The 17,539-nt window shown below is 41.1% G+C and overlaps 1 protein-coding gene across 3 annotated transcripts in view; it reads right to left on the bottom strand.

Annotated features, from left to right (window-relative positions):
• Positions 1-17,539, bottom strand: part of RBM20 (RNA binding motif protein 20) — a 407,155-nt gene that overhangs the window by 24,995 nt on the left and 364,621 nt on the right. For all 3 annotated transcript variants that reach the window (XM_082269244.1, XM_082269245.1, XM_082269246.1), the window contains 3 exons: positions 14,960-15,548; positions 11,050-11,151; positions 2,560-2,681 (listed from right to left, as the gene is read on the bottom strand). In XM_082269244.1, the coding sequence (XP_082125370.1) occupies positions 2,560-2,681; positions 11,050-11,151; positions 14,960-15,548 (813 nt within the window). The remainder of the gene's footprint in view (positions 1-2,559; positions 2,682-11,049; positions 11,152-14,959; positions 15,549-17,539) is intronic.

Genomic DNA, 17,539 nt, shown 5'->3' with positions numbered 1-17,539 from the left:
ATGTTCTCTCCTCTCACGCTGGAACCGAAAAGGGCTCCAGGAGAGGAGCTTGCATCAGTTCCTGTGCCTGTGTTTACATTACACAAGCACAGGACATTCTGCAATTAGTCAGAACCGATCATCAGGTCCAGACCAAAAATGATTGGCCTGGACCTGATGACTGATCGGTTCTGAACCAAATCAGCACATCGCGGGGACGGCAGGAGCATGCGGGACTGACGTACAGTTACGTCAGTTCGTGCAGCCGAGCCACCTTGCCGCAGCAAAACTGCAGCGGGTGGTCGGCAACTAGTTAAATAGTATATATTTTTTTTAAAGTCTATACATCAGGCCAAAAAGGGGCAACTGGAGAGGAAAGAGGGACAAAGGGATTTGGTTCCAAAGGAGGGAAAGTCCCTTCAAATGAGAGGCAGTTGGAATTTTTATCTATCAAGGGTCCTAATACACTCAGAGGTAATCTGTAAAAAGCTGAGCAGAGTACAACAAAAATAGCATCATGGTCCTGTTATCTTGACGTGAAGACTGTGTGGAGATTTAGCAAGAGACATATTGCTCCTTAAAAGCAGAGTGTGCATGAGCCATGTGGACGGGTGTGCCTGTGCTGACATTGCAGCTATTAGCAGCTTTCATTCACTGCTCCTTTCACACCAGCTGCTTGTTACTGGCACCACTCAATGTTTTGAACTGGGAAATTACCAGAGGGCACATTGAAAATAAGCTGTGTACAGGCCTTGACTCAGAAAAATAGATGATACAAAAGGAACACTGTCATCAAAATGAGAACTGTATGTGGTTAATGCATGTAATGACAGTATTCCTTATGACAGTACTCCAAAACAATGGTTCCATAGTGGGAATAAAAGAAAAGGCAAAAAATATAACTAAAGCTGTTGAGGATGCAATCACCCCAAAGGAATGGGAAAACATGCAACCTTGTGAGTGTGTAGGTGGAGAAAACCCATCCCCTCATAGGAAAGAGGTAGTTGTTTTCTAAGCCTCCGGTGTTCCCCTCCTGGGTCCACTCTGGGATTTTCAGACGGTTGCAAGGAATTAGTTGCGTGCAAAAGAGGTTTGCACTGGTAGTTCGATCAGCAGAGGCTCCCAGAATAGGATGTGTAAAAATAGCTAGGAGTCGTTACCATTACTGAACTAAAAATGTCTTTATTTCACCAAATAAAAAACTCAGTTTGTGGCTCAACTTGCCGATTCCTTGGTTCAGGGTGAAAACCAACTAAAATATTTTCCTAGATAAAACAAACCATATTTTTCCTAGAAATGACGTCATCAAGTTCAGGAGGATCTCAGGGAACCCCAGAGAAACACAGAGATCCAGTGATGACATTACTGAGTCTAAAATAAGCTATGCAATGAAGATGGAAAGGATTTCTTTATTTCATTAGTATGCCAATGAAAGGAAAGGTGAAAAAACAGGGATATCAAAATACAAGGGGTCTTTAAAAGTTTCCGCATGTTTATATATAATAGAGTTAAAAAAAAGTGAGGAAACTTTTTGAAGAACCCTAGTATAACTAAATTAAACCCGAGCTTAAAAATAAATAATAATAATAATTAAAAATCTGTTGCTGCAACTATTCAACCACCCCCAGCAGTACTATAATTTGTCATACGCCCTAACACTGTCACATCTGCTTAAAGCGGAGTTCCACCCTGGATTTTTTTTATTTTTTTTTAATACCCCCGGGACAGTCAGGGCTAGTACATTCCACAATGGCTAGCCTCTGATCTGTCCCGGGTTGCACTTACCTGTTAGGACAAATACTTACCTTGCAAACGTCTTGTCCAGCGCTGCCATCTCAGATGTGGGCAGCTTGAAGCCAGCGAGATCCCCTTCGGCGTCTTCTTCCGCCTTCTTTGGTCCCACGATGCTCTGCGCCGGCCCCGACGTCACTTCCGGGTCGCGCGCGTCATCCCTCTACAGCTTCTGGGCATGCCCAGAAGCTGTTTAGAAGGGGATGACGCGCGCGACCCAGAAGTGACGTCGGGGCCGGTGCAGGCGCAATGATTCCTGGGAGCTATGACGTTCAGCTCCCAGGAATCATTGCAGAGCCAGGAAGTGACGACGGGCCGCGGCCGAGGAAGGAGGAAGAAGGAAGTAAGGTAAGTATTTTTTCTTCGCTACGAGGTAAGTAAAAAAAAAGAAAAATATGCGATTATCCATTTCTTTTTCAGGTGACCCGGAGCGAGAAGATGGAGGTAAGTATAAAAATAGGGTGGAACTCCACTTTAACATCCTGGCCTATATGTAAATGTTGAGAAAACTGTAAATAAAAAGGAATTCATATACAAAATGTTATCATTACATGTATTAATCACATGCAGTTATTAGATTATAATATTTTTCACAATAATGGTTTATTTAAAGCAGAGTTTAAGGCAGCAGTTCATGCAAAGTGATAACAAATTACTAGTACTTAGGTGTTGCCTTTTATTTACAGAAACATTTAGCACACACAGAATTCAACTACTGAAGGCAGTAGTGCAGGAGGGTGGCTTTAGATACTTTTAATTAAAAAAAAAAAGTTATTTATGAAAAAATACCTGAAGGTTTCTGTAGTGCACCCGACTTCGACAGTGAGATGTTTTTGCTGCTTCTTCGCTGGTGTAGAAAAGGCCACATAGTTTGCAGTAGAAGCCTGTTCTTGGAACCACAAATTCCATTCCTTAGAAAAAAAAAGAGTTGAGTAAAATTCTTGCAGAATTTAATAGTATTACCATTTGTTTTCTCTAATTGCTTTAATCACAAGTAGCATCTGGGTATTAGTTTTCACCTCTGGAACCCTGGTGCTGGTACCTTTTCAGAGCAGGAAGGGTTGGCCGTAGAAGAAGATCCAGTTGTAGGAGAGGCTAGTATACAATTAAGTGGAAATGTTAGTATTAGGCTTGGTGTGAGGGGAACCTTAGGGTAACATTGTTCTCCTTGCTCTGCCCAATTAGCCTAACTGGTATTTCTTCTTTCAAACTCTTTAATGGTTTTGTATTTTTAATGCATTTTAATTGTTGTGTGTATTTTATACATGTTGCATTGTGTTTTTAACAATGCTGTAAGTTTGTGTTTTCTGTATGTTTTGGCTAGTAGTTAGCACTTTTGCCTTGTAGCACTGGGATCCTTAGTTCAAATACCAGCCATGGACACTATCTGCATGGAGATTGCATTTTCTACCTGTGTTTCTGATTTTCATCCGGGTAATTCGGTTTCCTCCCACACTCTAAGTCACGCTGGTCACACTCTAAGTCATATTTAGTCACACTAAGTCACACTCTAAGTCATACTTGGCTCCTGTCTATTCTGTATGTACATTATGTGAGGGCATGTTTGCATGTAAAATAGGGACCTTAGATTGTATGCTCCACAAGGGCAGAAACTGACCTGATTGTACAGTATTTAATGTGCCATGTAAATTGTCAGTACTATATTAACCACTTCAGCTCCCTTTATGACCAGGCCTTTTTTTTGCGATACAGCACTGCATTACTTTAACTCACAATTGCGCGGTCGTGCCTCACTGTACCCAAATACAATGCTTGTCTTTTTTTATCCACAAATAGAGCTTTATTTTGGTGGTATTTGATCACCTCTGCAGTTTTATTTTTTGCTCTATAAACAAAAATTGTTAGAAAGTTATATATATATATATATATATATATATATATATATATAATTTTTATAATATAAATCTAATCAAGTTTATGCACCAACCTCTGATGCTGAAGAAGCTGACGTTGAACAACAATTTAAAAATAAATACATTTTTTTTTTTTTACTTTCTGCTTTAAAACATATCCAATAAAAAAAGGCAAAAAATCTAATTTCTTCATATATTAAGGCCAATATGTATTCTGCTACATGTTTTTGTTAAAAAAAAAAACCAAATATATGTATATTGATTGGTTTGCGCAAAACTATGGAACATACTTATGGAATTTTCGTATGCATTTATTTATATTTTACTAGTAATGGTGGCGATCAGCGGCTTGTAGTGGGACAGCGATATTGCGGTGGACAAATCGGACACTAACTGACACTTTTTTGGGACCAGTGACAATAATAAAGTTATCAGTGCTAAAAAATATGCAGTCACTGTACTAATAACACTGGCTGTTAAGGGGTTAACATCAGGGTTAACTGTGTGCCTAGCTGGTGTTTTCCTTCTGTGGGGGAGGTGCTTTTACTAGGGGAAGGCAAAGATCCATGTTTCTGCTTTGCAGGAACACCGGATCAATGCCTTCCCTACTGACAGAACGGCGATCTGCCTTGTTTACATAGACTGCCGTTCTACAGAACGATTGGCGGGTGCCAGCGGATGTCAAGTCTGCAGTACCCACTGATCGGCTTCTGCTATGCACAATCCGGCATGAGTGCTTGTGCCCTAGAAGTGCGGGGATCACGTGTATATATATATACTGTATATATATGTGTGATCCTGCGCACAGCGTCCACCCTTTAGCAGTAAAGCTACAATAGCGCGGTTGTAAAATAATAACTAAAGGAGGGTAGAATGCTCTTTGCATGTGCATGCTAAATATATGTATGGTGCATTTTCCATGCACCATGTTCTATGTTCCATGTTACTATTTATATACAACCCCATTTACCATTAACAGTTGGGATGCTGTGTAATATCTACATAAACCCCTTCATGCCTAAGACTTTTTCTGACATTTGTTGCTTACAAGTTAAAATCTGTATTTTTTGCTAGAAAATTACTCAGAACCCCAAACATTATATATCTTTTTTAGCAGAGACCCTAGAGAATAAAATGGCAATCGCAATATTTAAGGTCATACGGTATTTGCGCAGCAATCTTTCAAATTCAATTTTTTTGGAAGAAATACACTTTCATGAATTAAAAAAAAACAAAAACATAAAGTTAGCCTAAATTTTTTGTATAATGTGAAAGATGATGTTACGCCGAGTAAATAGATACCTAAAATGTCATTCTTTATAATGGCGCATACCTGTTTAGAGTTACAGTGGAGGTTATGTGCTAGAATTATTGTTCTTGCTGTAACGATTGCAGTGATACCTCACATGTGTGGTTTGAACGGCATATACATATATATGGGTGCAAGCACGGAGGGACGGGGCATTTCAATTTTTGTTTTCTTATTTATTTATTTTTATACTTTCCCTTTTAGAGTCCATTCACACTGCCGCGACTTGTGTGCCCTCAAGTCGCCCCAAGTCGCTTGACATAACAAAAGCAATGTTAATCAATGAGTGCCGTCTTAATTGGCACTACTGAAGTCGCTCCGACTTCTGAAAAGGGTCCTGTACTACTTTGAGGCGACTTGTATCTGACTTGTCCCATAGACTTCAATGGGAGTCGCCTCCTTATCTTATTCGAAGCGACTTGTGATCCGACTTTCCATTAAAATGGTCCTGAATCAGAAAAAAAGATAATTTTTCTTATAATTTTTAGTAGCACAGGCATGGCTCCGCTCCACCTGGGCGTTTTTGTTGCAGGCATTTATTGGGCATTTTATGGGCGTCTTTGGAGGCAAGCATGCCTTTTTTTTGGATTTAGTGTCTGGGGGGGTCTAAAAAGTGTACCTGTGAAGTTTCAGCTCTGTAGCATGTCCAGAACCAGAAAAAAAAGATAATTTTTCTTATAATTTTTATTAGCACAGGCGTATGGCTCCGCTCCACCTGGGCGTTTTTGTTGCAGGCATTTATCGGGCATTTTTTGGGCGTCTTTGGAGGCAGGCATGAATTTTTTTGGATTTAGTGTCTGGGGGGTCTAAAAAGTGTACCTGTGAAGTTTCAGCTCTGTAGCATGTCCAGAACCAGAAAAAAATATAATTTTTCTTATATTTTTTAGTAGCACAGGCGTATGGCTCCGCTCCACCTGGGCGTTTTCGTTGCAGGCATTTTTTGGGCATCTTTGGAGGCAGGCAGGCTTTTTACATCTGTAAAGGCACCATCAATGCTGAAAGATATATCCAGTATTTGGAGCAACATATACTCCCATCCAGACAACTTCTTTTTTAGGGAAAGCCTTGTATTTTTCAGCAGGACAATGATAAACCGCATACTGCATCTATGACAACAGCATGGCTTCATAGTAGAAGAGGTGCTTAACTGGCCTGCTTGAAGTCCAGACCTTTCACTAACTAAAAATATTTGGCGCATCTTGAAACCACAAATATGCCAAAGACCCACCACTGTTGAGCAGTTACTTAGAATCCTAAATCGGGCAAGAATGGGACAACACTCCTCTCCCAAAATTCCAGCAACTGATCTCATCAGTTCCCAGACATTTACAGTCTTGTTAAAAGAAGAGGTGATGTGATAAGGGCAAGGCCCTGTCCCAACTTTTTTGAGACGTGTTACTTGCATTAATTTCAAAGTTACCTTGTTTTTTTTAACCCCTTCATGCCGACGGAACGCAAATATGCGGTTTCGGCTTCAGGGGGTTGTACGGGGATGATGCCTGCAGCTAGAGGCATTACCCCAGTACCGTTGTTTAGAGCCAGTGGTTGGCTTTCTAGTAATAACAACCAATGCGGCTAAGCAAACGATCCTGCCGCCTTCCACAGCTCGCTCCAGTCTCCCATCCCACCAGGAGACCCGAGCGACCAGCCAGCACTCCGAACAAAGCCGGATTCCTGTTTGATCGGGTCTCCGATTTAAAATCCTGGAAGTGATGTCATGACATCACTTCCGGTTACTGGAGCCTTAAAGGCGCCACATAAAAAAAATAAAAATGACAGTATTCAAAACAGCTAAACTTGGCATTTTGAATGCTTTTAAGTGTAGAGGAGGGGTCTTTTACCCCAAAATCCCTCCATAAAGAGTACCTGTCACTGCCTATTACTGTCACAAGGTATATTTTATGAATTCCTTGTGATAGCAATAAAAATGATCAAAAAAATGTTTTTTAAAGGGACAGTGTAAAAATAAAAAAAATAAAATAAAACTTTAGGGTTTTGTTTCTTTTTTTTTTTCATAAAAGTGTATTTTTTCCAAAAAATTTGCATTGAAAAGACTGCAGTGCAAATACCGTGTGACATAAAATATTGCAACAAACCATTTTACTTTCTAGGGTCTCTGCTAAAAAAAAATATTTATTTTTTAAGTATTTTCTAGCAAAACATATTGATTTAAACTTGTAAGCAACAAATGTCAGAAAAAGGCTTAGGCACGAAGGGGTTAAAATGGTCAATTTTCTCAGTTTAAACATTTGATAGGAGTTCTGTTGTGAATAAAATATGGGTTTATGGGATTTGCAAATCATTGCATTCTGTTTTTATGTAGAATTTTCACAGCGTCCCAACTTTCTTAGAATTAGGGTTATATTATATAAATAAACTTGCTGGAAACTGCAGGTACATTTGTAGCACTGCACACAACACATTGATAATACAGTGGGGAAAATAATTATTTGATCCCCTGCAGATTTTGTAAGTTTGCCCACTTACAAAGAAATTAAGGGTCTATCATTTTTTATCATAGGTGTATTGTAAATGAAAGAGACAGAATATCAACCAAAAATCCAGAAAAAACACATGATACAAATGTTCTAAATTGAGTTGCAGTTCAGTGAGTAAAATAAGTATTTGATCCCTAGGCAAAACATGGAGAAACCCTGTGTTGGTAAGCACAGAGGTGAGACGTTTTTTGTAGTTGGTGACCAGGTTTGCACACATCTCAGGAGGGATTTTGGTCCACTCTTCTTTACAGATCTTCTCCAAATCCTTACGGTTTCTTGGCTGTTGCTTGGCAACTTAAAGTTTCAGCTCCCTTCATACATTTTCTATAGGATGAAGTTCTGGAGACTGGCTAGGCTACTCCATGACCTTAATGTGATTCTTCTTGAGCCACTCCTTTGTTGCCTTGGCGGTATGTTTTAGGTCATTGTCATGCTTGAAGACCCATCCACTACCCACCTTCAGTGTTCTGGAATGAATAAGGTTCTCATCCAAGATTTTACAATACGTAGCCCCCATCCATTGGCCCCTCAATGCGGCAAAGTTGGCCTGTACCTTTAGCAGAGAAAAAGCCTCAAAGCATAATGTTTCCACCTGCGTGCTTGACTGTAGGGATGGTGTTCTTAGGGTCATAGTCAGCATTTTTCTTCCTCCAAACATAGCAAGTCGAGTTAATGCCAAAGAGCTCAATTATGGTCTCATCTGACCACAGCACTTTCTCCCAATCCTTCTCTGAATCATTTATATGTTCATTGGCAAACTTTAGACGGGCCTGTACATGTGCCTTCTTGAGGAGGGGGACCTTGCAGGATTTCAATCTATGGCGGCATATTGTGTTACCAATGGTTTGTTTGGTGACTGTGGTCCCAACTGCCTTGAGATCATGCACAAGCTCCTCCCGTGTAGTTTTGGGCTGATTCTTCACTTTTCTCATGATCATCCTTACCCCATGAGGCGAAATCTTGCATGGAGCTCCAGACCGAGGGCGATTGATGGGTATTTTGTATTTCTTCCATTTGTGAAAAATCGGTCCAACAGATGTCTCCTTCTCATCGAACTTCTTGCTGATGGTCTTATAGCCCATTCCAGCCTTGTGCAGGTCTACAATCTTGTTCCTGACGACCTTTGACAGCTCTTGGGTCTTGCCCATGATGGTGAGGTTTGAATGGAAGAAAGAGATTTTGTGGACCGGTGTCTTTTATATGCATAATGAGTTGTCTTTAGGAGCACCTTCTTAAATTGACAGGACTAATCTGTATACCACATGAGCACATACTGTAGTCAAACTGTGGGAGCCAGAATTATTGTTGGTTGGTAGGGGATCAAATACTTATTTTACTCACTGAACTGCAACTCAGTTTATAACATTTGTATCGTGTTTTTTTTCCGGATTTTTGGTTGATATTCTATCTCTATCATTTAAAATACACCTATGATAAAAATTATAGACCCTTCAATACTTTGTAAGTGAGCAAACAATCTGCAGGGGGTCAAATTATTATTTTCGCCACTGTACCTGTAATGCTTAATACAATGGTTAGTGTACTTTAAAAAGGGATGCATAATCTGTTTAACCTCCCTGGCGGTCTGATTATGTCAGAATTTTTGATCTCAAAGCGGTACATTGTTTTGCATGGAAATCTGTTGTTTTATATTTTAGGTCTGTAATTCTTAGAAATAACTCACTTAAAGGTGTCCAAACAAGAGTCTAGTAGACATCACAGGTATGATGAATTTTGAAACACGAAATCATAAATTATAATATAATAATACATTTTATTCAAATGTCATCTTTGGTCACTGGTTCCCAATTTCTGTATCTTGCAAACTCTAGATGCCTAGCCAATTGTTGCTCTTTGTACCGGTTTGTCTCGGTAACCATTTTTTCGGTCAGAAATAATTGTAGGTATGCCAAGGGGTTGTCATGGTCAACGTCAACTTTCATACCAGGTGCTCCAGTAAATGGGAGTCTTGGGGGGGTGCTGCCTGATCCGTACTGCACTCAATAGAGCACCAAGTTCTCACCTCACTGAGCTCAGTCGCAGAATCGTTGCTGTTGTCACTTTCAGTACCTGATGACAAATTTTCCCACGAATCACTATCGCTTAGTTCTTCAAATAATTCCGATACATTGTCGTTTTCCAGATCGTCTAAAATTGCTTTTGAGCTAAAAGAACGCTTTGTGTACGCCATGGACGTTCTCAATTTTCCAGGCACAAAGAACAGTACAGGCAGGGCACTGGAAAAGACACTAGGTGAAAAGCTGTGGTAAAATGGCTTGATACAAAATTGTAATCCTAACAGATTACACTGTATCATGTCATTTGTTTTATTTATTTTTTGAATTTTCCGCCGGTACCACCCCCCTGCGTCGCGGTGCTCGCAGGGAAGGGAACCGGAAGACGGGTGACGGCATCAGCAAGGACAGCGGGAGAATGGCTGGAGGATGGCTGGGGATCGCAGTGGAAGGTAAGTGTGATTGTGGGGTATTCCCGAGTGTGGCTTGGGGTTACCACTTTTGGCATTGTATATTAACCCCCGAGCCACACTCGGGAATACTGCCAGGGAGGTTAATGTTCATAGACCAATGTGTACACAAGATCAGTCATGGGAGGGAACCTAAACTTTTTATGTTGCAGTTTCCATTTAACCTACAGGTCCCCTTCTCATCCCCGCACTATGACTGGACAGTGAAAGGAAAAGCAGCAGACTGATAAGCTCATCTCTCTTTTACTCCATTCTCCCCTCCTATCAGAATTTTCCCTGCACTGCAGCACACAATAATGGGATCTTTGTGCTGCTTCTTCCTTCCCCTTTCTGAGCTGTACAGACTTTACAGCAGACTACAAGAGCTTGATACCAAGTCAAATTCAGATACTTCTGAAGCATTTAAAAATACATCAACTGATGTAATAATGAATACAGAGCTGCATTAAGTTGTGTCTGTTATATTTGCCTGCAGTTTAGCTTAAAGCTAAAAACTGTAATTATAATGCAATGAAAAATATGTTACCTAGCCTTTGAAGCTTAATATTAACTAATATTAGCCAAACTATTTTTTTGATAGTGTTGAAAATGTTGTAACCTCTGTTTTGTTTTATTGGAACCTGTGTCCCCACTGGGGAGAATCCCCACCCACCTTGTCATAGTGATGACTTGGGGAGTGAGGAGATACCCACAACAAAGACACAGACAGCAAAAAAAAATGTACCGTCTCCAATCAATCTGCTATAATGTTCTCTACTGCCGTTGCCCCCATTGGGAATATTGTGCTTACTTTCAGTGACCACACAGCAAATGAGGGAAAATCTCCCAAATGGGTACATAACTAAACAGAGGTTCTTATCCTTCCCCACTCTACTTAGAACAAAAAAAGTTTTGGTTGGAGCTGTGCTGAGCCATCGATTTACTTATCCATCAATTCTATGTAAACTGATGTGTGAAAACATTTTGGGTGAGCTTTTTCTTTTCAGCACATGGGCTATATCCATACTCCTTTTATTACTCCGGTGTGGAACTGACTTTATATTGCTAATTTACAATAATGCTTTTCCCTGTCATCATTTTTTGAGTAAACACATTTAAGTGCAGCATACATACCCAGAGGGATGTTCAGCTCAGTAAACACATTGTCCTGCTCCCAGGAAGGTAGAGAATGAATTTCTTTTGCTTCCATTTCTGGTGCTTCTGGGGATTTCACTTCTGATGATAGAAAATAATTTCAATTAGACATCAGATAGGGACATTTAAACAGAATCTTTTCTCAATCTTAATACTATAAACTAGGACCTTGGAAACAAAGAAGAGAGCCTCAAATGGCCTCTTACATCATGCAGATGTTACCTTTTTTGCCCAAACGTAAGTGTCCCCCCCCCCATGCAAGGCTCCCTATTTTTTTTCCAACAAGAAGGCTCCCTATTGAATGTTAAAGACTTAGGGTCCTTTCAGGCGGGCATTCCATATGTCCATTTTTCATCCATCTGTTAACAGATGAAAAACAGACCGCGATACTTTCCTATGGGCAAATGGATGATTATTCGTTTACATCTGCATCTGTTCATGTCAGTTTTCTTAAACAGAACAAGTCTCTATTTTTGTTTGGTTTAAAAACAAAAGGGGACCTATACAAATGTAAACAAACAAACGGTCCATTCTTGCATTGGTTGTTAGGAGCATCTGCCAGCATCCTAACAACCAGTGACTAATTCCTGCTGTCAGCAGCAGGCGTGTTATTGGCTGTTAAGGAGCTGGCACCTGCCAGCATCCTAACAGCCATGAATCAGCCCTGCTGCCTGCTGGAAGCAGAATGTAAACAAAAGAGCTGAAGATAAAAAAAAAATGGCGTGACGCCCCCCTCCAATCCATACCAGGCTCTTCAGATCTGGTATGGATTTGGGGGTGGGACCTCACATGCGGCAAATTGTCGTGCGACAATTGCACAATGCGTGTCGCCCAAAAGAAGTTCCTGGAACTCCTGCTGGGCGACACGCGTTGCACGATTGCAGCACTATTTGTCGCACGACAATCACACCAGAATCAATGCATTTATCTGTGCCATTAAAATGAATGCCACCTGAACACGCTGATGTGCGATCTGACATTTTAACAGCATGTTTTGAAATTGCGGGCAGAATCACGGCAATTCCACCTGTGATTCAAAACACCTATGTGTGAACGAAGCCTTAGAGCCAGGATTCTGGGGGGACCCAAATGGCCTACAGGTATGTCAATATTATTACTGAACAATTTTCAGAGCTGCACAGTTTTTTAACATCTACTGGGGTCCCTTGACCGCATGAGCTTTTTTTTGGAAAGGGTGAACTTAGGCTCTAAGGTTACTCATGAAAAACCATAATGAGCTGTGAAAAAAGGCACACAAACCTCACAATTTTAGCAATATTTGAAATTTACATATGAGAACATTCCAGGTTTAGGGGATCCTGGAGCTCTCTACAAGCACATGATGCCACTAAATTGTCCCTTTCTCTGTATTTGGTAAAGTTGAAGCCTAATGCCACACAAGTTCATGCTGTTTAGACTGTGTCCCCTGAGTTATTGTAAATGCATCACTTTCATGTTTGCCCTAACTGTTTTACTAAAATGTATTTATTACTCACCCCAGATACATCCTAATTGAGTCTCCTAATGTAGCTGTGAGACAGGCTGGCTCATCAAATGTGGCTTAAAGAGAGGTGAAAAATACCCCAGGAATAGGATAACTGGATTGGAATAAAGTGGAGGCTCTCCGGAAAAGAGATCAGACTATAGTTCAGCTGTTTTTTTCAGTCCATCAGTGAGGAAAAATCTGAAGTGAGCAGGCATGTCTAATAGCGTGGTGTAAAAGATGGTCATTTACCGCACCAAATATAGAGCACTCAGGATTAATCATTCAGATTACAGCCTGGGAATAACTCATACACCACCCCAGACCACTAAACTATCCAGACACTAGCTAATTATTAATCTATCTATATATATACACGTGTATTCAGGGAACAAGGTTATAACAGCCTCAAAACGTGCAGATCTGGTGTGTGCATCTTCATTATCCGTGTGTGAATCAAGCAAGCCAAGGGATATTAAAGCTGGCCATACACTAGTAGATCTTCATTCAAAAATGTTAATTTTAAGAATACTCATTCCATTTTCTGACAATAAAATTTTTGTTGTGGCTCGGGGTTAACTTTCAGAATCAAAAGCGTAACCCCGAGCCACACTCGGGATTACCCCAGAATGTTACTCACCTTCCCTGCGATCCCCCGCCGTCCTCCCACTCTCTCCCCACTCTGTGCACGGCCGATTGCCAGCACTTGCCTTCCGGTTCCCTTCCCTGCGAGCGTTGCAACACAGGGGGGTGGAACCGGCGGCAAATTCAAAAGTGTAAAAACACTAAATGAGATTAGCTGTGAACCTAGTGGATTAGCTGTGAACCTAGTGGATTACACTGTATCATGCCATTTCACCTCAGGATTGCACCTGGATACTTTTCCAGTGCCCTGCCTATGCTTTTCCAGTGCTTTGTGCCTGGAAAATTTTGAAGGACCATGGTGTCCAAAAAGCGTTCTTTTTGCGCAAAAGCGCTTTTAGACAAACTGGAAAACAGCGACAGCGAAACTGAGTTACTTGAAGAACTGGGCGATAGCGATTAGTGGGAAAATTCGCCATCAGATACGGAAAGTGACAACAGCGACGATTCTGATTTCTCTTACTGGCACAAAGCTTGTGGAATTTGGGAAGTATCAAATGATTCTTCAGAATTTCCAGCGGAGCGATGTGCCAGAAAGAGACATCAGAATCGTCGCTGACATCACTTTCCGTACCTGATGACGAATTTTCCCAAGAATCGCTATCGCTCAGTTCTTCAAGTAACTCAGTTTCGCTGTCGCTGTTTTCCAGTTCGTCTAAAAGCACTTTTGCACAAAAAGAACGCTTTTTGGACGCCATGGTCATTCTCAATTTTCCAGGCACAAAGAACTGGAAAAGCACAGGCAGGGCACTGGAAAAGTCACCAGGTGCAATCCTGTGGTGAAATGGCATGACACAGTGTAATCTGTTAGGATCATAACTTTGTATCCTGTCATTTAGTGTATTTACATTTTTTAAATTGCCGCCGGTTCCACACCCCTGTGTCGCAACGCTCGCAGGGAAGGGAACCGGAAGACAAGAGTTGGCATCGGCCGAGCACACAGCGGGAGGACAGTGGGAAGATGGCGGGGGAGGACGGCGGGGGGAGGATGGCAGGGGATTGCAAGTTTTCAAATGTAAAACAGATTTCCATGCAAAAGAATGTACCGCTTTTAGCACAGAAATCTGGACATAATCAGACCGCCAGGGAGGTTAAAGATGTAGTAAAGTATTTTGAACAACAACAAAAAAATTCCAGTTCCCCTGAAGATGATATCATAATGTGCTAGTATGCACCCCATGAAAGACTTACCTTAAAATGAAGCCCTCCAGTGGTGCTCTGTCACCGCTGACAGGGCTTCCATCTTCACCCGGTCTTTCTTCCCAGTTCGCAGGGTCCAGCCATTTGGCCGAACCATGATGTCACTCCACGAATGCATGTAGGAGTCACCACTGTGGCACAAAGCTCTTGAGGAATGGCATGAGTATGCCGTTCCTTAAGAGTGCATGCACTGGTGACGTAATCGGCTGCCAAAAAAGCAGATATCTCCTAAACGGTGCACGTTTAAAAGATATTCATTTTACCTACAGGTAAGCCTTATTATAAGCTTACCTGTAGGTAAAAGTGACAAAGTGGAGTTTACTACTGCTTTAAACTCACACTAGTCGAACAACAGATTACAAAACAATAGGATCAATTTGGGAATTCTTCATGAACATTTGACATGGACAGCAATACCTATGGTCATTATAATGAAGAATGAATTTCAGGTTTATTGATACTTTTTATGCTACCTTTGTAGATGGTTATGCTATCCCAGAGAACATACAAAAAATGTTTATGCTGCTCAGAACTGAGAATATGATCACTTTACCGGTAACATACCAGACATTGAACTTTCACTCTCCCTTTTATTCCGTCTTTCCTCCTGGATGTGCTCGTCCATCATGGTTGTGTTGATGTTTGCCTCAGAGTCTGTTCTCTTACAGAAATCTAAAGCAGTTTTTTCTGTGTGTTCGGGATTCTGAGGGTCCATAGTATGCTCCTGGCTCTCTCTAGCAGGTTCTTTGTTTGAGAGTCTGTTGGGACTTTTGGCACTTTCATCCATTGCATCACCTTTCTCTTCAGAATTCACAGTGGCATCAAGAGCATTTGCAGCTGTCTCACCGCAGCTACTGTCAGGGCTTGTGCTCCCTCTCAGAGATACACAGCCCATTACTATAGAGGAACACACACTCCTTGTTCTCTCATTGTATCTGCACTGTAAATCCACAGCGTCAATTCCATGCGCACACATCTGAACGCAGTTGTCACTGTCCTTTTGGACCACTGGAACTATTTCTTCAAGTTCAGTGATATCAGGTTCTACTATCAGATCCTCCTCTCCAACTTCATCTACTGTCACAAGTTCCTCCATGTTTGTTGGGTACCAGCTCTCTCCTTCCAGCTCACTTCCACTTTCCCAGTCCTGCTCCTGTGTAATGGTATAGACTTCATGTTAGCAGTCAGTTGCAAATTACAAACACATTACCCTTTTTCCAACACGGCTAATAAAGACATTTTAAATGTGATATTACCAGGAGTTACACAGCAACTAGACTTCTAGATTTTAGAAAAAGCAATGATTTGAGCATAATACCAATGTCAAAACCACCCAAGGTGCTGCCTACGTTCTGTCAAGGTTCATACTGAAGGTGATGCAATGTCTTATGATTTAAACAGAAGGAATACAATTTTAAAGCATATCTAAAGCACAAAAATGATATATATAGTGCAGCTTACCAGTCCTCAGATGTGGTGGATGCATTTGTTTTCTTTTTTTTTTTAAATCTTTTTTGGAAAATCTTTTTATTCATTTTCCACAAAAAATACAAATAACAAAAGAGCAGACCTTTAGTCTCAGATATCGACCCACGAAGGGGTGCAAGGCAGGAGGGCAGTAAGTAGTACTGAAGACTATGTCCGCAAGGAGACGACTTAAACACTAAACATTGATATAACCAAAGAACCTGTGTTCACCCATGTGTATCATCTGCAGGATTGCAGGCGGTGTTAAATTTCACATCATGCTTACAGGACGAAATCATAGGAAGTGCGTCCCTGTGTCAGTTATCCACTGCCGTGGTGGGCTCTGCCAGCCACTTGGCCCGGACCCTATTGTATTTCTTGGGGCAGCCTCTATGTGCATATGTATCTTTATAGTAGGGAAGGGCAGTATTAACCAAACTCTTCCAAGAGGACAAACTAGGAGGGTTCTGTTTCTTCCAATGAAGCGTAATAGCTTTTCTAGCATAGAATAATAGGAGACTAAATAAAATTCTGTCTGCCACTCTAGGAGCTACTTCTTCTATCAGGCACAGTAAACACATTGTGGGAGAGGGAGGGACTGAGATATTAGTCACTTGTCAAATGGCAGCTAGTATTTGCGTCCAGTACACAGTAATTGCTGGGCAGGAAAGGAAAATATGTATAAAATCTCCCCGAGAGTCACCACACCTCCAACATGACGAGGAGTGAGTAGGTCCCATTTTATGCAAGCAATGAGGGGTAAAAAAAGCCCTATGCACTATTTTAAACTGGACGAGCCTGTCTCTTAGCGAGATCAGAATCTTGAAAGGATAGTCCTGCATTTGTTTTCCTTAGTTTTCCCTTTTTTTTTTCACCTGCTGACCCTGCCAGTACCACACTGTAGCAGTGTTGTCATTCATGGAAAAAAGTTTTGGGACTACAGAACGCTTCCCTTTCTTTGTATTTTCAAAGGAGTAGTCCACAGAGAGACTTGAGAGCAATGCTAACTGATAACAATGAGCAGAGAAAGAGAAGTTATCTGCTCACAACATATCTGCATCAACATGCTCCTTCTAGTGTTCAGTATCTATACGCTTACCGTAATGACACCTACTAGGCACTAGCAGGGACATGGTCAGATAAACCAAGGAGGAGATGTTTCCTCTTGTTTGGGCGACAGTTGCCATTATGTAGACAGCAGCATCCTTACTGAAGGAATTAGTAGTCACGTGTGAGCGTGTCAGAGAAGGGAATTCTTACAGAAACACAACATAGGCAGTTTGAGTCTGAATACCAAACATATAGTATACGTGCTGTCAACAGTTGAATGCTTCATTGGGGGGACTGTTGGCACCATCTTTCATCATAGCACAAAATAGGTTTGCCAGTGTTTTTATGAACTAGGCCCTAAAATGTCAGCTATTCATCAATGCATCTTATCATGGACAGTGTACTGCAGGCACTTTGCATATAGGTTTATGCAAAAATACAGTAGGTTGGTGGGGTACGAATTCAGCAAAGGACCCTGCTCTGGAATGGGTATTGATAGCATCCCAGGAAGTGCTCAGACGTAGCGACGGTTATGAGCTGTGGATATTGATGTAAATGGTGAAAAAGCACTGGTTACAGGCAGTGGTAATTTTGGCATCGAATTTTGATTTAGTTTTAGTTATAGTC

The sequence above is a fragment of the Pelophylax lessonae genome (genome assembly GCF_965119305.1).
Source record: "Pelophylax lessonae genome assembly, chromosome: 9".
Lineage (NCBI taxonomy): Eukaryota > Metazoa > Chordata > Amphibia > Anura > Ranidae > Pelophylax > Pelophylax lessonae.
The sequence above is the reverse complement of the archived record's forward strand: the minus strand, read 5'-3'. Positions and strand labels throughout refer to the sequence as shown.